This window comes from Saccopteryx bilineata, chromosome 7, assembly GCF_036850765.1.
Source record: "Saccopteryx bilineata isolate mSacBil1 chromosome 7, mSacBil1_pri_phased_curated, whole genome shotgun sequence".
Classification (NCBI taxonomy): domain Eukaryota; kingdom Metazoa; phylum Chordata; class Mammalia; order Chiroptera; family Emballonuridae; genus Saccopteryx; species Saccopteryx bilineata.
Genome location: NC_089496.1, coordinates 75,030,009 through 75,054,994, shown reverse-complemented (window position 1 = coordinate 75,054,994; position 24,986 = coordinate 75,030,009). Strand labels below are relative to the sequence as shown.

The 24,986-nt window shown below is 48.1% G+C and overlaps 1 protein-coding gene across 1 annotated transcript in view; it reads right to left on the bottom strand.

Moving 5' to 3' along the window:
* Positions 1 to 6,370: 6,370 nt before the first annotated feature.
* BNC1 (basonuclin zinc finger protein 1) overlaps positions 6,371 to 24,986 on the bottom strand; it is a 32,747-nt gene continuing 14,131 nt past the window's right edge. The window contains exons 2-5 of the mRNA XM_066239855.1: positions 22,354 to 22,453; positions 21,132 to 21,367; positions 16,948 to 18,812; positions 6,371 to 8,584 (exon numbers count right to left, since the gene is read on the bottom strand). Of these exons, the coding sequence (XP_066095952.1) occupies positions 7,900 to 8,584; positions 16,948 to 18,812; positions 21,132 to 21,367; positions 22,354 to 22,453 (2,886 nt within the window). The 3' untranslated portion in view covers positions 6,371 to 7,899. The remainder of the gene's footprint in view (positions 8,585 to 16,947; positions 18,813 to 21,131; positions 21,368 to 22,353; positions 22,454 to 24,986) is intronic.

Here is a 24,986-nt window from a genome sequence, read left to right as displayed (position 1 = left end):
TTGTACAATTCATTTATATGACCATTGGCAAATGCATAGCAGCAGAAAGTCGATTAGAGGTTGCTGGGGCTGGTGTGACGGGAGAATGGGGAGAGACTGCTTCATGGGTTTTATTTGGGGGAGATGAAAATGTTTTGGAACTAGATAGAGGTTGTAGAACCTTGTGAATGAACTGAATACTGCTGAATTATACTCTTTAAAATGGTTAAAATAGTAGATGTTATGTGAATTTTATTTCAATAAAGAAAAGAAAAAAACAACCCTATAAACTTTCTAATAGAGGTAGATTTGAAGTAATCAGGGACAATCTGGATGTGAGTAGATTAGCTCACTTAGAAAAAGTACCCTTAGGGAGGCCAGTAGGCTAAATATTTACCCCCATGGTCTGTGTCCCTCTGGGAGGGTAGGAAGTAAAGTTTTTGAGAGCTTGATCAGAGGGGTAGATATAATCAGATCCCTGTGTTTAAGGGTAAAAAGGCCAGTTTTCATCTGCCAACTGAAGGTCTGCTGACTGGAAAGTATGTTATCGGACTCTGGGAGGCTCATGCTTTTCTTAGGTTCAAAGGCTGATGGAGAAAGTAGTTGCTGAGATCAGTTTTCTTTCTTCTGTTTTCTTTCTTTCTTTTTAATGTTTATTTTATTGATTTGAGAGAGAGAGGAAGGGAGGGAGGGAGAGAGAGAGAGAGAGAGAGAGAGAGAGACAGGAATATCAATCTGTCCCTGTATGTGCCCTGACCAGGGATCGAACCCACAACCTCTGCGTTTCTGGACAGTGCTCTAACCCACCGAGTTATCCGGCCAGGGCCTGAGATCAATTTTCTTAAAGTGTTGGGTGGAGGCTCAGGTTAATTTGAATACAAATGGGAGGATGACCCTTCAAGGCTGAAGGTTTAGGAATATGTTGACAATTGACAAGTTACATTTATGTAGCCACACATTTAGGAGGGGAGACGGAGAGTGCCCACCCTTGAGAGGGAGAGGTCATGACCCCAAGCCCTCCTTCTGATGGGCCTAGCCGGGAGAGATACTAGCAAGCTGAAGACAGAGACCTCACTTCTGGAAATTCACCATGTCCAATGTATTTTTGTTATTTGGTTTAATACCTGTCTCCCTGGCCAGCCTCTAAACTCCGTCAGAGCAGGGACCATGTGCACTGAGTTCACCAATGTGTACTCAGCCGTGCTCGGTACACGGTAGGTGGGTTCGCAATCCGTGTCTGGATTGACAGCTGAGGCCGCAAGGAAAGCCCTGGATGAGCAGTGATCGTGGCCACCATATGAGCAGTGGGAGTGGGGTAAGGTGAATCAGTGAGCAAAGCTTGATGACACATGGGTGCCAAGAATGGGCTCACTCCACTCAACGCTGAGAGGGAAGGAGTGTCCTGGAAGTGACCGGACCTGCGCTGTATCTCAGAAGAGGACAAGGGCTCGTGGGTCAGAGGCTAGGGAGGCAGCGCCTGCATAGAAAGCAGCTCGTGCAGGACCACCAGCGCTGACTAGCCCTGCGACTGTGGGGCAAGGGCAGGGGGTCAGCCTGTCCAAGGCACCTTCTGGGGATTCTACCTGAGGGCAGTGGGAAGCACCTGGCGGCAGGGGCGACCTACAGGCGCACCTGGGGCTACTGGGGGCTTGGTTCCAAATGTCACAGTAAAGCAACTATCACAATAAAGCGAGTCACACGAATTTCTCAGTTTCCCAGTGCATATAAAAGCTGTTTACACTATCCTGCAGTCTATTAAGTGTGCAATAATTATGTCTAAAAAGCAATGTACATACCTTAATTAAAAATTACTCTGTTGTGAAAACAAATGCTAATCATCATCTGAGCTTTCAGTGAGTCTCATCTTTCTGCTGGGGGAGGGGCTTGCCTTGATGTTGATGGCAACGTGGTCACTGCGAGAAAAGCGAGGTCTGCCTGGGGGCAGATCTGGTTGTGGCTCAGCTCCTTCTGGCTGCTGTCTGCAAGGTGGGTGTGAAGGAAATACCCCAGGGAGGAGGAGAGGGAGGCAGAGGACCCCCTCACTGCACTGACAGTGCAGTGCATTGAACAAGAGGGAAGGATTTGGAGGGCCTCCCTGGTAGGTACTTTGTTGGGATCTGGTGACCGAGTACTGAGGGGGCAGTGAGATAAAAGAAGTCTAGAATACTAATGACAAGGATGATACTTACCACTAATGTCTGCGTGCCAGGCTTGGTGCTGAGGGCTTCATACACACCATCACAACCCACCGGAGTAGGGACTATTTTTATCCTTACTATATGGATGAAGAAATGGAGACCCTGAGAAGTTGTTATTTGGGGTCAGAGTCACTTGGTTAGTAAGTGGAATAGCCAAGGACAGTTGGACTTGAAGAGCCATGCTCTTGGCCCTAGCTGGTTAGCTCAGTCAGTTAGAGCGTCCTCCCAAAACGAGAAGGCTGTGGGTTCGATCCCTGGTCAGGGCACATACAGGAAGCAACCAATGAAAGCAAAATTAAGAGGAACAACAAATAGATGCTTCTCTTTTTCTTCTTTCTTTTTTTTTTTTAATTTTTATTTACTGATTTTTTTTTTTTTAAGTGAGAGGAGGGAAGATAGAGATAAGACTCCTGCATGCACTCTGACTAGGCAACCCCTGTCTGGAGCTGATGCTCGAATCAACTGAGCTACCCTCAGTGCCCGAGGCTAACACTTGGACCAATTGAGCCACTGGCTGCAAGAGGAGTAGAGGGAGAGGAAGGGGAGTCGGAGGGGGCGAGAAGCAGATGGTTGCTTCTCTTGTGTGCCCTGACCGGAAATTGAACCCATAACGTCCATACACCGGCTGATGCTCTATCCGTTGAGCGAACAGGCCAGGGCCCTTCACTTATTGATTTTAGCTAGAGAGAGGAATGGAGAGAGTGCATGCAAGAGAGAGAGAGAGAGAGAGAGAGAGAGAGAGATAGGAACATCGATCTGTTCCTGTATGTGCCCTGACTGGGGATCGAACCTGCAACCTTTGTGCCTCAGGACAATGCTCTAACCAACTGAGCCATCTGGTCAGGGAAAATGCTTCTCTCTTTCTAAAAAATTAATCAATAAATCAGAAAAGAAAATTAAAAAAAAAAAAGAAAAAGAAAAGCTCTCAACCAGACCTGGGACTACCCCAGGATTTGTGTGAGTTGGCCAGGTGATGGCACCACTACCTCAATCTGAGGAAACAGGAGGAGGAACATGTTTGATTGGCAGGGAAATGACAAACTGAGTCAAGGAAAAGTTAGCTGGATACACTGTGAATTACCCCACAACATGCAGCAGTCAAGATGGCAGCGCTGGGGACCCTGCCAGAGGTGTCGGTCGGGAGGCATCAGCTGACAGTAGTCGAGGACGTGGGAGTGAATGAGACAACCTATAAAGAGCCTGAGCGTGAGAAAGAAAAGGCCCAAGAGGGACCAGTGACCACATGTCATTTGGATATGGCCATCTGGGAGTCACCAGGAACTGCAGCGAGTGGGGTCGTCATTAGCATAAAGGAGGAACAAGAGTGCAGCGATGAGGGCACATCAGGCGAAACCTGAGATTCTGAGCACCAGGCTGCACAAGGAGGAGGAAAGAAGAGTCCCTACAAGGGATCAGGGACCCAGAAAGCTGGTTCTTTGTTGTTGTCCTTTTAATCATTTAGATGAGATACACAAAGAGCATAGGCCAGAGAGATGGAGCAAGGAGAATGAGTTTGATAATAAATTGGAGCGGAGAGAAGTGATGAAATGACCCTTTAGGCAGCTGGAGGGGTGAGGTGAGTTCACCAGCTTTCAGAATGAATAGGTATAGTTTTAGGCCCTCGCTGGTTAACTCAGTCAGTTAAAAGCGTAGTTCTGAGACAACAAAGTTGCAGGTTCTATCCCTGGTCAGGGCACACACGAGAAGCGACCAATGAATGTACAACTGAGTGGAACAACAAATGAATGCTCCCCCCCCTTTCCTTTCCTCTATCTTTCTCTCTAAAAAGAAAAAAAAAAGGTAGACTTTTGAGTCCAGTAAAAAAATAGGTTAAGTCTACCTTGAACAGGACACAGGGCTTTAGAAAGGGAAGATTTGGCCAAGGGCTTTCAGTACTCACTCCAAGTCCACTGCCACATGTGCACAGAGGCCACACTTCCCACGGGCTGCTCGCTGCCAATGCCTGAGCATGGCAGAGCAATGATTCCCAGGGACCCCGCCCCTGAGGTTCGATTCCCGGTCAGGGCACACAGGGCACCCCGCCCTTGCTCAGATGACTGGCCTGGGCCCAAGGACCCCAGCGGCCTTGCTGACCTCCTTAGCCTACAGGACAGTCTGGGATTCTTTTACCCAACCGTAACTTCCTAGCTTTCACTTGGGGTCAAACCTGCATTGCATCTGCTGGCTCCCACAGCTGCCTTCCTATTCTCTCTCAATAAAATACTTCCACATTTGGTGGCCACCTAGCCACCCGCAGGCACAAGGAACAATGTCAGAAAGGCTGAGCCAGGCAAACTCAAACCCCTCAATGAGAGGTTTTGAAACTAAGGAGATCATAATGAGTCTGAGTGTGACAGCAAAAGGCAGCAAGAGGGGTGGTGGGTGGACAGGGGGATCCTGGTCACTTCTCATAGAGGCCTGCAGCTCATGCTGACTGTCCATCTGGCATGAGAGAAATCCTCAGGAGGGCCAGGCAGATGTGACCACATGGCAGTGGGTATGAATACAGACAGACGGATGGGGGTGGGTGGCCCACGGGGGAGAGGCTGAAGGAGTTCCCACCCAATCCTCTGAGGGCAGGAAATGAGGACAGCTCCCGGGAGTATGGGTCGATGCAGTAGCACCTCGCAAAGAGGAGAGATGGGAGAGCTACTGTCAGGAAGGAGAGAAAGCTGACCAAGGTTGTAACAGGGAGAGGGGATGGAGAAGGAGCGGGTCAGAAGATGTTTCAGGGCCTCACAGGCCCTGGCAGGGGTGGCGGGGCTCTGGATTTCATGCTGTTAAGGGAAGCCACTGCACAGTTTGAGATGGAGCAGTATGTGACCTGATTTACTCTAGGAAGGACCATTCTGGCTGCTGTAGGAAGGGAGGAGGATGCAACAGATCGGTCAGGAGGCCACCGCAGGCCTCCAGGTGAGAGATGACAGGGCCTAGAGTAGGGTCAGCAGTACAAGTGCTGTGAGATGAGAAAGTTTCCCCAATGACTTTTCTTTCAGTGAGACAAGCACACACATGATCATCACCTCAGAGGGGACCTGGCTGGGTAGATGTGGCCATGCTTTTATCTATACAGTGGAAGGGTAGAAAATAAGGGTAGTGAGGTTAAAAAAAGTTCAAAAACTTACTTTTAAAAAACTGTAAGGGCCCTGGCCAGTTTGCTCAGTGGTAGAGTGTCTTCTTTTTTTTTTTTTCATTTTTCTGAAGCTGGAAACAGGGAGAGACAGTCAGACAGACTCCCGCATGCGCCCGACCGGGATCCACCCGGCACGCCCACCAGGGGCGACGCTCTGCCCACCAGGGGGCGATGCTCTGCCCATCCTGGGCATTGCCATATTGCGACCAGAGCCACTCTAGCGCCTGAGGCAGAGGCCACAGAGCCATCCCCAGCGCCCAGGCCATCTTTGCTCCAATGGAGCCTTGGCTGCGGGAGGGGAAGAGAGAGACAGAGAGGAAAGCGTAGCGGAGGGGTGGAGAAGCAAATGGGTGCTTCTCCTGTGTGCCCTGGCCGGGAATCGAACCCGGGTCCTCCGCACGCTAGGCCGACGCTCTACCGCTGAGCCAACCGGCCAGGGCTAGAGTGTCTTTTTAGTGTGTGGAAATCCCAGGTTTGATTCCCAGTCAGGGCACACAGGAGAAGTGTGCCCATCTGCTTCTCCATCCTTCCCCCTCTCCTTTATCCCAATCTCTCTCTCCCCCCTCCCGCATCCAAGGCTCCATTGGTTCAAGCACATTGGTCTGAGGAGCCGAGGATAGGTGTGGCCAGGTGGATCCCGGTCAGGGTGCAAGCAGGAGTCTATCTCCCCTCCCCTCACTTTAAAAAAAAATTGTAAGAATGAAAAAAGAGGCTTAAGCCTTTCATTGTATTCTGTTTTGAACACTGGCTGTGAGACTTACTTTGATAGCACGGTATTTTTTGAAAGTCACTTAATTTTGATAACAAATCAATACTTAGCCCCTCTTCCCAGGGAAGTAACCACTCCATTCCTTTAGGCCTCATGGACTGCTGCAGTTTCCATCTTGAGGTGGCCGCAGTAACTGATCCTCGTCTAGTCCTCCAGCCCCCGGGGTTTACAGCTTTGTAAGATTCAGTGTGTGTGTGTGTGTGTGTGCGCGCGCGCGCTTGCGCGCAACCAGAAGCACTCACAATGAGCAGTCCCTGGGACAAAATCTTACAAAAAGTTTGCCTTCTGAAACAAAAGATATGCCATATATTTTAATTAAATCATAGAAAACTCATTTGTATACAAACATTTTTTTCCACTTTGAGGAAACTGGAATATCGAATAGCTGGGTAACAAAACAGATGAATGATACATCTCACTTTAAGCAAAAACAAATTTTATGTTGTCACATTTACGTTTTTAAAAATGTTGAAATAATCAGTAACAGGTTGTCGGCTTCTCTCACTTTTCGGCCGTAGGAACACACTCTCTCTTACAACCCCCAATTCTCTTTGAGGCTGTTTTTCATTATTTAAACCAACTATAACTTTAAAAGATAGTTAACATGAAGTCTTAATTATGAAATCAATTTCTTTCTCCCTACCACGGGCTTTTAGATTGTCATAAAGGCCAAACCTCAGGAGATGGCCTTATCCCACAGGGCCAAAGCTTCCTTTCTCCAACAGCACAAATGTGCACAACAAAGGGGACTGTATTTCAGAATAAGTTAAATATTAAGATATATAGTATGGCAACAGTGTCCGTTTCTTTCTACCATGTAAATCCAGAAGATCACCCTAATCTTACACGTTTATAAAGGTTACCAATGAGGGGGTCCAGTGATATTGATTATGCGCAACAACCATCAGAACCACATTCTCTCAATGCCTGGGCCAAATATGTACAAGTGGTCCCTCCAGAGCCACGCCCGCATTCGTTCTGCAAGGGATCACCTGGAACAGGCTCTGAACTTGACGTTCAAACGGGCAGTGGTTTTAAAGTTGAGGTCGTCACTCGTTCTGCTTTCAAACAAGACCCAGCGGTCACACATGTCTGCACTCACCCCAAATACTCACATAATACAAATGCAAATTAAATATTATCAAAATTATTTTAAATTAAATTGAAGACTACTATTTTTAAGTGCACAGCCACCCCCCACCCCCAGATGTGTTACAGAACGAGAACTAACGTGCTTGGTGACATCTGTGCTCCTGTGTGTTAGGGGCCAACCTGCCTTCTCTGAGAGTTCCCTGGAGTAAGAGACCTTCATGTGGGGGACGGGGAACAAAAGTAATTTTCCACTCCAAACGGAGGGGTTGTCTCCAAAAGTCATGTTCCCAAACTGAAGGCTAGATTTCAGACTCATGAAAGCAGGAACCAAAAACTGTGATCTCTAGGACTGGCTCCTCACCCATGGTGACAGCCTGCCTCCCCAGGACTCTCCACTGACCCCTAATCCTCGAGCCTCACTCTAAGCCGCCCCCAGGCCCGGGCCCCTGTTGTCAATCTGCAGACCTGGAGCTCTCCCAGAGAATGTGTAAACAAATCTGGGAGAAACCGTGTTTCTGCATGTTTTCATTATGTCAGTAAAAAACTAATGGGAAAGGCTGGCCCCCTGTCAGCTTCTCACAGGGCCTGTCCGTCCTTCCTCCTGCTGGAGAAGACAGAAAGTCAACGCAAATGCCTCTGGCCTGGCTCGTCCCGAGTGGCATTAAAGTTAGAAACGTATCCTCGGACCACCTTATTCCTGAACTCCGACAAACGCTCCTCCAGTCTCGTCACTGGAGGTGAGCCGGAGAGGAGACCAGGCTCTTGTGCAGGTTGGGGTTCTGGCTGTGCCTGTTGCGGCTGCGGACGGACGAGAACATGGTGTTGCAGCCGGGAACTTTGCACTTGTGCAGCTGGCGCAGGTGCACTGTCTTGTAGTGGGCCCTGAAGGTCCCTTTGTTACTGTACGTCTTTTGGCAGAGGTGACACGTGATGGGCAAGCCAGAAGGCAGGCTGGCGAGGCTCTGGTCGGCCTTCTCCATCAGGACACAGATGGGGTACTCGTCTTCCCCGGGGACAAGGCTCGGCCCGTCACAGTTCCCGTCGCTGTCCTCTGTGAGCACGGCGCCCTCCTCGCTGGCCCCGTCCGAGTCCCAGGAGGAGTGGCTGCTGCTCTCCGACTTCATGCTCGAGGTAGTGCTCAGATCCAGGATGGTGCCTTCGCCCGGCAGGCCGGAGTGGTAGCTCTCCAAGCTGGCACTGTGGACCTGGGTCATCGGGTAAACCAGGCTGCCCATCCGACTGGTCCCCTTGAAGATGACGGACGGGTGGGGGGCCGGCTGCGGGAAGGCCACCTCCTGGAAGGCCTCTTTGTCCACATCCTTCAGCAGGTAGGCTGTGCGGAAATGGTCCTCGCCGCTCTCCAGTGCTTCTTGGGTCAGTACTTTCTGATGAAGGTTTAGGTTTGAACTGTGTCTACGAGAGTGAGAACATGATTAGCAACAGGTTGGGCTGATGTTTTAAAAACAGTCATTCTGAGTGGAGACAGTAGATAGATACTAGGAAAAATCTGTGGCATATAAGCAGTGATAAGTGGTGTGGGATGTAACACGTGTTTAGTGGACACTGGCCCACTGCTGTTCACTGCTGGTCAGAAATTAGCATTCACGGAAAGTCAACAGTCTGGAGACTGTTGTTTTCTTCAGTTTCCACCATCTGATGAACATGTTAACTTCCTGGACTTTCATCTAAAGAGAATAGCTACGTCAGCCTGGTGTGCAGAGGTCCCGGGTTCGATTCCCGGCCAGGGCACACAGGAGAAGCGCCCATCTGCTTCTTCACCCCTCCCTCTCTCCTTCCTCTCTGTCTCTCTCTTCCCCTCCTGCAGCCGAAGCTCCATTGGAGCAAAGATGGCCCGGGCAATGGGGATGGCTCCTTGGCCTTTGCCCCAGGTGCTAGAGTGGCTCTGGTTGCAGCAGAGAGACGCCCCGGAGGGGCAGAGCATCGCCCCCTGGTGGGCGTGCCAGGTGGATCCCGGTCGGGCGCATGCGGGAGTCTGTCTGACTGTCTCTCCTCGTTTCCAGCTTCAGAAAAATACAAAAAACAAAAAAACAAAAATAAAGAGAATAGCTAGACTATTTCAATCAGGTCAATTTGACCAGGACCCTGCAACCAGGGGCTCCCAGCAACTAACTGGTCACAAATGACAGGGAACTAAGTAGAGGGCTTTTTCTCAGTGGAACCAGGAAATGTAATCTTCTACAGCTGCACTCATAGGTGGCCGAGGACCTCAAATGTAGCTGTGTCATATACTGAAATGATAGTATTTTGGATAAACTGATGAAATAAAATGTTAATAAACCCTGGCCGGTTGGCTCAGCGGTAGAGCGTCGGCCTAGCGTGCGGAGGACCCGGGTTCGATTCCCGGCCAGGGCACACAGAAGAAGCGCCCATTTGCTTCTCCACCCCTCCGCCACGCTTTCCCTCTCTGTCTCTCTCTTCCCCTCCCGCAGCCAAGGCTCCATTGGAGCAAAGATGGCCCGGGCGCTGGGGATGGCTCTGTGGCCTCTGCCCCAGGCGCTAGAGTGGCTCTGGTCACGACATGGCAACGCCCAGGATGGGCAGAGCATCGCCCCCTGGTGGGCAGAGCGTCGCCCCCTGGTGGGCGTGCCGGGTGGATCCCGGTCGGGCGCATGCGGGAGTCTGTCTGACTGTCTCTCCCTGTTTCCGGCTTCAGAAAAATGAAAAAAAAAAAAATGTTATTAAAACTTACTTCACCTGTTTCTTTTTTACCATTTTAATGTGGCTATTAGAAAATTTTTAATCTCCTATGTGTGCCCTGGCCAGTAGCTTAGTGGATAGAGCATCTGCCCAGCATACGGACATCACAGACTCGATTCCTGGTCAGGGCACATAGGAGAAGCAACCATCTGCTTCTCCCTGCCTCCCTCTCCCCCTTGTCTCTCTCTCTCCTCCAGCAGCCAGTGGCTCGATTGGTTTGATTGTAACCCCGAGCACTGAGGATGGCTCTGTTGGAGCACGTCAGCCTCAGGTGCTAGAATAGCTCAGCTGATTCAAGCATTAGACCTAGATGAGGTTGCCAGGTAGATTCCAGTCAGAGCACAGGTGGAAGTCTGTCTGTCTCCCTTCCTTTCATCTAATAAAAAGAAAATTTCTATATGTCTTGCATTAGGGTCTAAAGCATTTGCATACATATTGCCCAAGGAGTTCTACAGATATGAAAATCTGATTGGCTAGATATAGTAGGGTGTGTGTGTGTGTGTGTGTGTGAGAGAGAGAGAGACAGATAGACAGACAGACAGACAGCACACACTAACTTCAGTTCACATTTGCAATGTTTCACTGGATACCAGACGGGGGTTTTGCAAATGCAGCACTGTAGGCACACCACCAATCACCAACCTCCCACCTGGTGATTACTCCTGAAGCGCAGACAGTGAGTATCCATTATGACACATTTCTTTGACTCACACGATATCATTTGGATGTAACTTGTCAATCAGTGTTGGCCTTGCTCAGAGATCCCCTGCTAACCTGACTAGCAAACACGACCCTTACCAAGGGCTACAATCTTAAAGCTGAAGGAAGAATGACTCTGAACAGGGAAAATTCTCCCTAAGCACAGCTCAGAATGCATGCCAGGGTCAACCTGGGAACAACACCTTCAAAATAAATAAGGATTAGGGCAAAGAGCAGAGAGGTGGAGGTGGAGGGAGACTTTACATGGGGCATGGGGGGCACAATGTGGGTAGAGAGGGTGTTATATTGAGTGGGACACTTGAAACCATGTCAACACAATAAATTAAAAATAAAAATTTTAAATAAAAAAAAGAACTGTATTTTCTCTTCTAAATCTCCAAAGACACACGAGGAGGGGAGAAGGTCTAATCCTATTTAGAATCGACTATTCAATTCTCTGCTCTGTCCCCTCATACATTCTTTTTCTGGACATCATCAGAATTATATTCCCAGATCACCCACTTTGCAAGCCGCTCTTCTTAACTACAACTCTGACCTGTGATTATGTCAGCGCTCTGGGTTGAAGGGGCAGGAATGTGTCAGCAGAAAACCAGACAGACGTGAAGCTGACGTACAGGTTCCAGTACATACAAGTGGTTAAAAAAACCAAAAACCCAGACACTGGCCCCTTGTACAGAAAGGTTCTATTGTGACAAAGCCCAGCTCTGGGCCCCATGCTCAGCTCCTGAGAGTCCCATGAATGCCAAGAGCTGACTTGTAGCTCCTCTAACATTCTCCTTAAGCCTTAGAGAGTTAGATGCATTTCCGAGGTACCATGTCCCCTAAAACCAATGACGACCACAACTGCAGAAACCCTCTGTGCATCATATCTGGCTTTTGACTTGGGTGGCGCCATGCTCACTGCCCGGGGCTGTATCCCCCCTGCCTCCCCCCACCCCCATTTCTGACCACTCAGATGAGTTGAGATCCATGGTTCTCAAAGTGTGGTCTGCCACCCCTAGTGGTCCCTGAGACCCTTTCAAGGGGTCCCTGAAGGGAAAACTCATTTCATAATGATTCTAAGACATTATTTGCCTTTTTAAGCCTCATTCTCTCATGTGTGTACCGACCAGTTTTCCAGAGGCCGAGTGACAGGTGACACTGCCACCGGTTGAATGCATAAGCTGACAGTGAGAACCTAGCTGCCTTCTACTAAGCCGGACATTAAAGACATTTCTGAAAACATAAAACAAAGTCACTCATGTCACCAAGTTTTTGTTTTGGAAAATGTGGTTATTTTTCATTAAAATGTTATTTTTGTTAACATATAATATTATTTTAAGTGATATAAAATTACTTTTTGCAGTTTTAATTTCTAATACAGTAACATTTTTTTTTTGCTTGATTTTAGAGAGACAGAGAGGAAGGGTGAGAGGGAGGGAGAGAGAGAGAGACAGAGAATTCGAATTCATTTGCTCCACTTAGTTGTGCATTCATTGGTTATTTCCTGTATGGGCCCTGACCAGGGATTGAACCTGCAACCTTAGCATCTCAGGACGACACTCTAACATACTGAGCTAACTGGTCAGGGCCTAATATAGTTAATCCTGAAAGATATAAAACCAAAGAGAAAAAAACTCTTAAGGGTCCTGAGCTTTTAAGAATTTATAAAGGGACTGTGAGACCAAACTTTTGAGAGCCGCTGGTTTAGTTATACCCCTTCTTCTGGGAAGCCTTCCCTAACTTCTCCAAGAGCTTGGTGCACCCTCCCATGTGCCCACAGTGGCCTATGTTCTCCCATTGTAGCAGCCACCAGCCACCACATCAACTGCAATCCCCTGTTTACTGGTCTGTCCCCATGACTGGCCTTCATGGGCAGGACATGTTCGTAGCATCTAACACAGAAGGCTCTTCAGTACCGGAAGCACCCAGGGTGCTGCCCCAGTCGCTTCCTGACGGGCCCAGCGGGTGCTGCTGGCAGCAGAGCCTCTCGAAGAGGGGAAGACAGTCACCTCACAGCAACACAGTCCTCACCTCTGACTCAGAAATGGTGGTGGACCTGGGCCCGCCCACAAAGTCCTAGTTAAAGTGGTGCCATTAGAGTCACAGATTCTAGGTAGGATGCATGCTGTCTCCTAGGCTACTAGAATTAGTCCTTTAACTTTAGAATGCAAGCTGTCTTCCTGTGCTGGGGGGAGGACACTTGTCTGTCCAAGTAGGTCAGAAAATCAGAATATATTAAACATACGAAAAAAAGAAATAGAAAACACCTGGAATTCAGTGTAACTCCTAGTTTAGCAGACATCCTAGGTCAGAACAGTATCATCAATAGGCACAGTAACTCTCTCTTCTGCACAGTAGCAGCTTACCCGTGGACAGAGACACTCCTCTGGAGGATGGACGGGGAAGATCAGCTCACTAAATAACTAGGGCATCCAGGTAGTTTGGTCCAACAGCCCAGCCACAGAAACAGGCATTTTAACCAATATCACCTGTGCTCTATCCTCCACATGTGTCCTTGTGAGCCCTGTCCAGGATGAGTGTGGGAGCCTGTGCATTTCACCCTCTTAATAAATCAGGCCTTACAATTTGGACTAAACTAAGGTAGTGGTGGTGTTGAACTGCCCCAAATCAAGCTTGTTTGAGCACATGTAACTTTTTTTTTTTTTTTCTGAAGCCGGAAACGGGGAGAGACAGACAGACTCCCGCATGCACCTGACCGGGATCCACCCGGCACGCCCACCAGGGGGCGACGCTCTGCCCACCAGGGGGTGATGCTCTGCCTCTCCGGGGGGTCGCTCTGTTGCGACCAGAGCCACTCTAGCGCCTGGGGCAGAGGCCGAGGAGCCATCCCCAGCGCCCAGGCCAACTTTGCTCCAATGGAGCCTTGGCTGCGGGAGGGGAAGAGAGAGACAGAGAGGAAGGAGAGGGGGAGGGGTGGAGAAGCAGATGGGCGCTTCTCCTGTGTGCCCTGGCCAGGAATCGAACCCGGGACTTCTGCACGCCAGGCCGATGCTCTACCACTGAGCCAACCGGCCAGGGCCTAACTTTTTTTTTTTTTTTTTTTAAGAGAAGCAAGGAAAGAGAGAGAGAGACACACACACACACACACACACACACACACACACACACACACCGAGCTGTTCCTGTATGTGCCCTGACCAGGGAATCTAACTGGCATGCCCCAGGATGACGCTCTAGAGCTACCCAACCAGAGCTTAACTTTTAATATACTGATACAGACAGAGAGAGGAAGGAAGAGAGAGAAAGAGGAAGGGAGAGAGAGGAAGGGAAAGGGAGGAAGGGAGAGAGAGGAAAGGAGAGAGAGGAAGGGAGAGAGAGGGAGAGGGAGGAAGGGAGAGGGAGGAAGGGAGAGAGAGGAAGGGAGAGGGAGGAAGGGAGAGAGAGGAAGGGAGAGAGAGGAAGGGAGAGGGAGGAAGGGAGAGGGAGGAAGGGAGAGGGAGGAAGGGAGAGGGAAGAAGGGAGAGAGAGGATGGAAGAGAGAGGAAGGGAGAGGGAGGAAGGGAGAGGGAGGAAGGGAGAGGGAGGAAGGGAGAGAGAGGAAAGGAGAGAGAGGAAGGGAGAGGGAGGAAGGGAGAGGGAGGAAGGGAGAGGGAGGAAGGGAGAGGGAGGAAAGGAGAGAGAGGAAGGGAGAGAGAGGAAGGGAGAGGGAGGAAGGGAGAGGGAGGAAGGGAGAGAGAGGAAGGGAGAGAGAGGAAGGGAGAGAGAGGAAGGGAGAGAGAGGAAGGGAGAGAGAAGGCAGGTGGAAGGGAAGCATTTGTTTACTGTCCCACTTGGTCGTGTATTCTGTGGTCGCTTCCCGTGTGTGCCCTGACTGGGCATCGAACCCGCAACCTTGTCATTTCAGGACTAGGCTTTTTACTGACTGAACTAACTAGCCAGGGTAAAAAATATAACATTTTAACCTTTTGCAAACCATGTTTAGCATTAATCAGATTGCATTTCATCAGAGAACTGGTCCTTTCCTGACAGCCTACTGGGGTCTTCTGCTGGTAGGTTCCTCCCTTTACAGGCTGAGGAGCAAGGTGACCTGAAGAGGGATCACATGACTCAAGTTCATGAATAAAAGCATACTCAAGATGGTAATGCCAGTGCTATGTCCTGGAGTGATGAGACACAATTTGTACCCTGGCACTCTGTAAAAGGTTTGACTCTGAGTGTGATGAACACCCAACAGTGATCGACTTCTCATCTTTCTTTGTGTGACAGAGACAGAGAGAGGGACAGACAGAAACAGATAGACAGGAGAGAGATGAGAAGTGTTAATTCTTTGTAAGGCACCTTAGTTGTTCGTTGATTGTTTTCTCATGTGTGCCTTGATGGGGCAGGGGGCTACAGCAGAGTGAGTGACCTCTTGCTCAAGCCAGCGACCTTGGTCTTTAAGCCAGCGGCCTTTGGGCTCAAGCCAGCAACCATGGGGTCATGTCTATGATCCCAAGCAAAAGCCAGTGACTCCATGCTCAAGCTGGTAAGCCTTGTTCAAACCAGACGAGCCTGTGCTTCAAGCTGGTGACCACAGGGTTTCAAAGCTGGGTCCTCTGCGTCCCAGTCCAATGCTCTAGCCACTGCGCCACTGCCTGGTCGGGCCGACTTCTCATCTTTCATCCCAACCTCTCTGCAATAACCTGCTAAGTGTCTTTATTCTCTGATAGCTCACTATTTTAAAAATCTTTAATCAAGCAGTTACTCCTTTCAAATACAGCGGTCCCTCATCTATCGCAGGGGTTAGGTTCCAGAATCCCCCTGTGATAGGCAAAAATCTGCAAAGTAGTGACCTTATATTTATTTTATTACTTATATATATTTTAAGGCTTTATAAATCCTCCCCATACTCTTATAAACCTTTCCCACACTGTTATTAACCTTTCCCACACTCTTATAAACACTTCCTATGCTCTTAAACACTTTCTACACTCTTAAACCTATATAATTTTAAAGAACATATAAAAATACCTATATACTGCAAAATCCCGCAATATAGTAAAAAAATCCGTGATACAAAATTAGATATATACAATTTAAAGATCCGCAATTCAGTGAGACCATGAAAAGTGAACTGCGATACGGCGAGGGACTGAATAGCTGGGTTACTAGAAATCAGAGAAAATGTTCCATTCAATGGACTTCATGTTATAAAATGAAAATTAGACAAGTTATAGGAAGCTACAAGGACCATTTTATAAGCGCCCTCCTTCTTCATCTAATGTGAGGACTAGTTCAAGACTCCTTATGCCAAACCGCTGGGGCCAGACATGTCTCTGAATCCAGCATTTCTCAAACATTTGAAAAAGCAGAACGATGCATATACTGTAATAGCATACTGATGCCCTCTTAATAAATCCATTCATATTTCTGCACTGAATAGATACAAAAAGCCACTTAAAAGGTGTTTATTAAACAATAACAAATAGTCTCACATCTGTTCTGGTCACGTCTTGTGGCCAAATGAATTTAGGTTTTGGAATGGAAAATTCAGGAGGTGGATCTATAACAGTGTTTTTCAACTGCTGGTCTGTAGACCTGTCCACCAGAAATTTTGAGCTGTCTGTAAAAGAGTTAACCACCCTTATAAACGAAGATTATAGACCTTACTAGATGAATGATCTTAAGTCAAATTCAGGGTGATTTCTGCCTTAACGGTTCCTGAACTAATTCTCCTATTTTCATGGGTCCCCAAGTGTAAAAAGGTTGAAAATTATGGATACAGGACTGTGTTTCTCAAAATGTGGTCCCCAGCCCAGCAAAATCTGTATCCCTGGGCACTTGGAAAAGCGAGTTTCTCAGGCCCCATCCATACCTCCTGACACAGAAGTCCTGGGAGCAGGGCTCCGAGGTAATTTTTTTTTAATTAAATGAGAGGTGGGGAGGCAGGGAGGCAGAGAGACAGAGAGACAGACTCTTGCATGTGCCCTGACCAGGACCCACCCAGTAAGCCCTGTCTAGGGCCAGTGCTCTGCCCATCTGGGACTGCTGCTTCATTACTCAGAAACCAAGCTATTTCAGTGCCTGAGGTGAGGCCATGGAGCCATCCTCAGCACCCGGGGCCAACTTGCTCAAACTGAGCCATGGCTGTGGGAAGGGGGAGGAGAAAGGAAGAGAGAGAGAGAGAGAGAGAGAGAGAGAGAGAGAAGGGGTGGAGAAGCAGATGGTTGCTTCTCCTGTGTGCCCTGACTGGTAATTGAACCCGGGAATTCCACATGCCAGGCTAATGCTCTACTGCTGAGTCAACTGGCCAAGGCCACCAAAGTATACTTTTACAACTCTCCAAGTGATTAAGATGCAGGTTAAAGTTTAAGAAGCAACACCTTAGGGCACACAGTTGCCAACAGGCACCTTACCTGTCCCTGCTCCTGCGGGAAGGGAAGGTGGCCTTACAGCCTTCCACTGTGCACACGTGTGTCTCCTTGGCGTGCATGTTCTTGTGGTGCATTTTTACACCGCAAGCATTCTTGAAGGTCTTTTGACAGATGTCACACTGGTGGCGGCTTTCCTCCTTCTGCCTCACCAACGCATGCTGACCCATGTGCTCCAGGTCTTTAGACTCTTCGAAGCAAGGAAAAGCCATTGCTCTGGTGGACAACGTGTTGAAGAGCCCCCCAGCCAGCAGGCGCTGCTGCAGTCTGACGTAGTCTCTGAATGGAACACAGGGCTCCATCCCAGGTGGCAGGTGCAGCTCCTGGCCACCGTCCTCCACCTCCCTTGGCACCATGGTCAGCGCTGGCTTCTGCTCCATCTCCCTCTCCAAGTTGAGTGTGGCCTGCTCAGGGGTTCCGCTAAGGGCTCCCCTGGGCTCGATCACTGACTGGAGGTGGCAGACCCTCTGCCCTTCAGGAAGAACCTTCCCTAAGCATGCCACTGGCATGTGCTGCTCCTCCAGTGCCCCGTCGGACTGAGGGCTGCAGGCCTCGGGTTCATCTTCACTGACCACCTGCAGTGGCACGTCTTCGTCCGAGCTGAGCGCGTGCCTCCTCTCGTCAGCTATCTCCACAGCTTCCTTCTCTATTTTGATAGGCATGCTGGACTTCCGCGATTTCTTCTTGGGAACGGCATCGAATGGCATTTCATTTGAAACCAGCTGTTCTGAGATTGAGGAAGACAGCAAGGGGAGGGAAGGCAGCATCCCGGGTGTGTTCGCCAGCTCAGCTGGCGTGGCCGGACTGCGGTAGAAAGGAAGGACCGGCTGCACTGTCTTTAGGTTGGGAAAAAGCACACCGTTCTGTCCAATGCTCGGGAAGGCTGACTGGCCCCTGGAATCCTCGCCTGAACCAGGGCAGCCGGCGAGAGGCCTCGAGTCTGGAGATGTCACTGTGAACCCGGCGCACTTGTAGGTCTCAGAGGCGGCCAGGCTCAGGCTGTTCCGGAGGTCCTTGTCCCTGTTGTTCCTGTTCATTGGCATGTGCAGCCGGGGGTTGGGGTTGGCGCTATGGCGGTTCCGGCTCCGCAGGGAGCTGAAGACCATGTTACACCCCTCGATGGTGCACTTGTGCTTGATCTTCAGGTGGACGGCGTTGTAGTGGATCTTGAGGGTGCCTTTGTCATAGAAGGTCTTCTCGCAGGCAGTGCAGAACACCCGGCCTTTCTTCGCACCAAAGCTGTTCCTCTCGGGCTTCACTTTGGATTCGGGGGACAACTGTGTCCTTTCCAGCTTCGTGACGATGTTGTAGGAGCTGGAGTCACTTAAATGGGCATTGTCTTCCTTGTTAGCGATGGCATCGGGACAGCTTAGACACTGCTCTTTCTCTGCCTGAAACGGTGTGGAGCTGGACGTCAGGAAGCTGCCGTCGGGGAAGGGGCCGTGGAGTTCCTGCCTGAGGTCCGGACTCTGGTCCCGACCCTGCTCCAGCACGTACTGCTCGGGCAGCGAGCCTACCAGTGCGGGAGGCACGGGGTTGAAGAACTGGAAAGGCAGCATGAAAGTCATGTTGTTTATGAGGTTCTCGAAGGGGTGCACACTGCTGGGGCTCCCTTTGTCCACGGGAGTGGGGAGGCTGGGGCCCCTGTGGCTGTAGCTCTCGATGAAAGCCCTGATGTCCACGTTCGCTGTGGAAGGTGGGAGGACAATGGACTGTTCTTCCTTCTCTTGAATGGCCATGAGCTCAACTATGGACTTGGTCTCCCCAAAACGGAGGAACTGCTGCAAGGTGGCAACCTCCTCCTCGCTGGTCATGATGCTCCAATGATCCAACACCTTTCCCGACGCGTCCTACACCCAAACCAGAATTTAAAAGTGCGGTTAATTTCCCACTCCTTACCCTTTACCCCAAGAAAGGAGCCACCTGGTCACACCTCCGCTGGTACCACCACGGGGCACCTCTGTGCATATAAGAAAATGACACTCCTTCTGGATGATCAGGGGGCTTGAGTTCAGCCCATCCACACCACTCTCCCAGGCCAGGAACTCGGTGCAGAAAATATATGCACAGGCCCTGGCCAGTTGGCTCAGTGGTAGAGTGTTGGCCCAGTGTGTGGATGTACCGGGTTTGATTCCTGGTCAGGGCACACAGGAGAAGCGCCCATCTGCTTCTCCACCCCTCCCCCTCTTCCTCTCTATCTCTCTCCCCACCTTCCACAGCCGTGGCTCAATTAGCTCAAGCGACTTGGCCCCAGACCACTGAGGATGGCTCTGTGAAGTCTCCACTTCAGGTGCTAAAAATAGCTTGGTTACGAGTATGGCCCCAGATGGGCAGAGCGTGAGTCCTGGATGTGGGTTGCCAGGTGGATCCCGGTCGGGGAGTATGAGGGAGTCTGTCTCTCTGCTTCCCCTGCTCTTACTTAATAAAAAAGAGAGAAAAAGTAAAAGAAAATATATGCACAAACCTAAGGAGCGGCCCAAAAGAGAGACATAAAATTATATTAGTCATGCCTCAGGGAAACGGTGATTATTTCCCATCTTATTTCAAATGAAGTGGACATCCTGCATTAGGCAGAATAATCCTCCCCACAAAAATTAAAATATGTATCTTTTGAACAATAGTAACTTTATTTAGAGACTCTAGATGAAGCAATCAGACCTACAGATATAGCTCGAGTATTTATTTATTTATTCACTGAATTTTAATAATCTTCCCAAGCAACTACCATCGGAAAACAAATGAACCTGTATTGATCTACGGCCCGTGTTCAAGCAGAGCCATAATTACACTGGAGTGTTGGAGATCTTTCAAACTCTAGCAAGGCCTAACTTTTCCCAAAACTACAATAAATATTTTATCACAGAGCATGTATTTGATGGCCTACTGAGATTTTTCACAGTGCATGTAAGAGTTTTGAAGATGATGAGGAATGTAACATCATAAATTTTTCATGCACTGGAGGTTCAAGGTAATTGATTCCATATTTTTAATCCCAACACTAGAAAGCAAGATTATTAGGATCATTAAATATTGATCTATGTCATAATGTAAGATCATAATGCTATTCTACATAAAACGTTATTTCTAGCTTGCTGGGGTCCTACATGCGAGAGGAGCAAAAGCATTTCCAGAGGAAGACTACAACCTTTAAATTCAGAAAGATGCAGGTTCAAATTCACGGTTTGCCACCTGGGAATTGAATGACTTCAGCAAGATTTAGAAGCGCTCTGAGCCTCTGGTTTTTCAACTGAAAAATGGGGATAATCTACCTACCTCCTAAGATTCCTGGAAGAGGGTCTAGGTGAAAAAATGGTTAGTAGTGTTCATGTTAGAGATACAGCCTATCTAACACCGACGTGTATGTTAGTCTTAGAAATATATTCATACGCTCCTTTCACTGAAATTTTAACCCAAGTTAGCTGACATTTTCTAGTGTAGTGGCAAGAGAAAAAAATGCTGTAGCTGTTCCATATGTCAGAGAAAGGATATAATTCATATCAGGAAATGTGTTCTTTGCTCATGAAAACACCTTGATAACCTCTGGGTGTCAAACAGGAGGCTTGTCCTGTAGCTCGTTATAAAAAGAGAGGTAGCTGACCTGCGGTGGTGCAGCGGATAAAGTGTTGACCTGGAATGCTAAAGTCACCAGTTTGAAATGCCAGCCTTGCCCTGTCAAGGCACATAATGAACAGCCACAACTGGAGTTGATGCTTCCTACTCTTCCCCCACCGCCTTTCTCTCTCTCCTCTAATATCAATAAAATCTTAAAAAAAAAAAAAGGCACCTAAGCAGTGGTGGCAGAGTGGATGAGTGTCAACCTGGAATGGTGAGGTCGCTGGTTTGAAACCCTGGGCTTGCCTGGTCAAGGCACATACGAGAAGCAACTATGAGTTGATGCTTCCCATTCCCCCGCCCCATTTCTCTCTCTCTCTCTCCTCTCTTTCAAATCAATAAGTAAAATACACTGCTCACAAAAACTAGGGGATATTTCAAAATGAATATAAAGCAATAAAATACCCCTAATTTTTGTGAGCGGTATATTTTAGAAAAAATAATAAAAGGAAGGATGAGCACAACGGCTGTAGCAGTGGCAGGCAACTGGGTGACATCAGTTACATGGATGGGGATTTGAGGACATCTGAGGAGAAGGGTGGCCGTGGTCACCGTACCTGCAGCACGTATCCGCGGATGTAATCCTGAAGGGTCCAGTCCAAGGCGTGGAGAATCTGGAGGACCTCGTCCTGCTTCAGCACACTGAAGAGCCGGTCCAGGAGGATCTTCAGGCGCACGGGGATGGCCTGGGTCCCGTACAGCATGAGGCTGCTGATGTCAAACACCACATTGGACTGGACGATCTCCACCTGGCTTGTCGGATACATGGGGGGGATCCTCAGCTTACTCAGAGCTGGAAAACCAAATGGAAGGAACAGTGTTTTTAAAGATTCTACTTTCAAGAGAAACACTGCATAGGATAGGCTAGCGCTAACTCTCAGTGATCTGTTCCCACAGAACAGAACATGACTATACAAATGATGAATTATCTTAACAGCTGTGGTGGGAACTCATGAAGTGGATGGGCCTGAGACCCTTCTGGTCTCCCTTTCCTGTGGCATCCCAGAGGAGGAAAATAGCCACAAGGAGGGGAAGTGCAAAAAACAGGGGTAAAACAAAGGAGGCAGGAGCTTAAGCAAGAAAAAGGAAAATCAGGAATCACCAGTGACGACCGTGGCCTTGGGAACCCGGCAGCCCTGGGCTGGAGCCTGGTCTGACGCTTTCTGGCTGTCAGGCGTGGCAAATCGAACCCCCAGAATCTGCGCTGTCTGATGACACAGACATCAGCCTCATATGGCTACTCAGATTTAGATTTACATTCGTTAACATTAAGAAAATCAAAATTCAATTCTGCAGTCATAGCAGTCACATTTCAAGCACTTGGTAACCACACATGGTTAGGGTCGGGTCAGGTTTAACAAATGAAAATACAGGATGCTCAGTTTGATCTGCATGTAAGTTTCAGACAAACCACAAACAAGAGGGATATACTTAAGCTAAAATCATTATTGCTTATCTGAAATTCAAACTTAACTGAGCAGTCTGCATTTTAACTGGGCTAGAGCTATTGTATTAGACTGCACAGAACAGTTCTATCATTGCAAAGGGAAGGCACTGAGGCACCAGGGCCTACATCTTTAGGAGGACAGGTCTAACAAAACATTTATTGCTAGGAGTTTTTAAGAGATAACCTATATAAAGCACTTAGCCTATTACAGGGCACACAGTACTAACTTACTAAATGTTCGCCGTCATTCTTAGACATTACATCCATTCCTGAATAAATGTAAGTTATTTAGAGGGACTACAACCAGCCAAGAGAGGGGGGAGAATAGTTACCGTGGGCCACCCATCCATGCCTGCACTGCTCGCACTGACGGTGGTTTATTTTCCCTGGTTTGAAACTTTGGCAACTGCAGTTCAGAGTACAGCCAATAGCCTGCAGAAGAGAACACAGGAAAACTTAGCCTGTTTAGCAGTGTGTGGGACATTCAGCAACAGTCACCAAGCAATGCATGCTCACTCTGTGCCAGGCCCGGACCTGCATATTGAACTCCTGGAAAGAGGCATAGCTGGCCCAGGACCTGGAGATGGCGAATATGTCACACAGATATTCTGCATGAGACTAGGCTACACACATCAGAATGTTTTGTAAGATTATGGCTTGGAAGGAAATACCTTGCTTGTTATTATTATGGACAGAGAAAGGGTGAAGAGACATATTTTCACTCAATCTCTAAGCTGACCAGAGCAGCAATGCTGAAATGTACACCGAGACTGCCTTTGAACAAGTAAAGGGGAATTGATCAGAACTGAGAGCAACCCACAAGTAACCCACACGTGGAATTTGTTACTCATCAAGATGTGGAAGAAGCCAAATACCAAAATAGAGGTGAGGTCATGTAGGGGCTGATGGCCCCAACTCCACGCACTGGACTGTGTGACTGAGGGAGACAGACACAGGCTGGACCAGCCCTGCACAGATGCCCAGTTGCATGTTCAAGTATTGTATGTGCTGTGTGGGTGTGTAGTGTGCTAACATATGGATGAAATTAAAAAAAAAAAGAGATGTGACAAAAGTCTAGTATTAGCATTAAAGCTTCACATATATTTTTAAGATGAATTCCTCAAAAGGGGATAGAGGCCTGCAGAATGTAATCTATTATTAAAGAGAAAAAGGTCTCACGGGAGCTGGGACAGAGAGGTTCCCAGGAAGAGTTGCTGGGTAGGATCTATGTGATTCAAGAGAGCCTTGAAACTGGGAAGTGTGTGTGTGTGTGTGTGTGTGTGTGTGTGTGTGTTTAGAGGGGGGGATGGAAAAGCCCCACAATTAAGGGTTTAAACCTCCATCTGCCAATTAAGGGACTATGTGGCCTTGTGTGGGGACAGAAAGGGGAAATCTGGCCTAGGACTTGGGAAACTCACTGTAAGGAGTCTACAACTAGTCTTCACTTAAAAAGCAGTTGCTGGTAGGACTGCAAAGGGTGAAGACATTTTGGAAACAGCGGGGCAGAAATTTACAAAAACCACACGATCCAGCAACTTCACCCCTAGGTATGTGCCCAAGACAAATGTAAACATGTGTCCACACAAAAACCTGTTCTCCAAGCCGGAACAACCCCAATGTCCTTTGATTGATAACTGGATAAACATGTGGTACATCCTACAATGGAATATTATTAGACAAAAGAAAAAATCAAGTACTCATAGATGCTATACTACATGGATGAATCTTGGAAACATGAGGCTACAGGAAAAAGAACACAAAAAATTAAAGAAGTATAAAAAGTTGGACGCTGTGTGATTCCACTTACATGAAATGTCAAGAACTGGTCATTCCATAGAGACAGGAAGCAGACCAGTGTTTATGAGGGATGTGGGGAGAAGGTAGGGATGAGAAGTGGGGAGGGACTACTAATGGGTGGTAGTGAGGGGAGAGTAGTGATTTCTTTGTTTTCACCTTTTAAAAAAACTGTTTTAAACTGAGATGCAATTCACATATAAAATTCACTCATTTCAAGTCTACGATGCAATGATTTTTTAGTATATTCACAGATTTGTGCAACCATTGTTACAATCTAATTTTCATCATTCCCAAAAGGAACCCTGGTAATGAGTTTATGGTGGACATCACTGTCTTAATTTCTTTTGGGTATATTCTCAGGAGCGGAATTGCTGGCTCATATAGTAACTGTTTCACTGTTGGAGAAACTGCCAAACTGTTGTCCAAAGTGGCTGAACCATTTTACAGTCCCACCAGCAACAGATGAGGGCTCCAATTTCCCCACATCCTCACCAACACATCATGAACAGGTGGACCACAGACAACTCTGATGGCATGAATATACTCCCAACGATACCACAATGGTAGATATAATAAATCATTATACATTTGTCCAAACCCGCAGGATGTACAACACCAAGAGCAAATTCTAAGGTAAATGATCGACTCTGGGTGGTTATAATGAATCAACCTAGGTTCATCCTTGTAACAAGAGTGTCCCCTGGTGAGGGATGTTGATAATGGGGGAGGCTGTGCATGTGTAGAGGTAGACAGCACATAGGAAGTCTCTGTACTTTTCAATTTTCCTGTGAATCCAAAAGTGTTCTAAAAAATAAAGTCATAAAAACAAATCAGTGATACAAGTTAAAATTTACATGATTTGACTGTCATCTACAAGTCTTTTCACATTACAACAGGCCCGACTGGAGCAACTAGATAGAGCTTTTTCAGGTGAAGGACTAGGGCTGTTCATGAGTGAGATGTGTAGCAGACAGCAACAGTGGTATCTAATTACTAACAAACAGGAAACACGGAACAAAAGGGTTTAGTCTTTGTTAAGTCTTATAACACAAAGAATTCCAAATAAGCACAACACTCTCTTCTTAAATGTACTCATTCCCAATGCAGGTGATATTGTCCCAACGAGGTGGCAATTTGTTACTGGGGTGTGTATGTGAAAAAATATTAC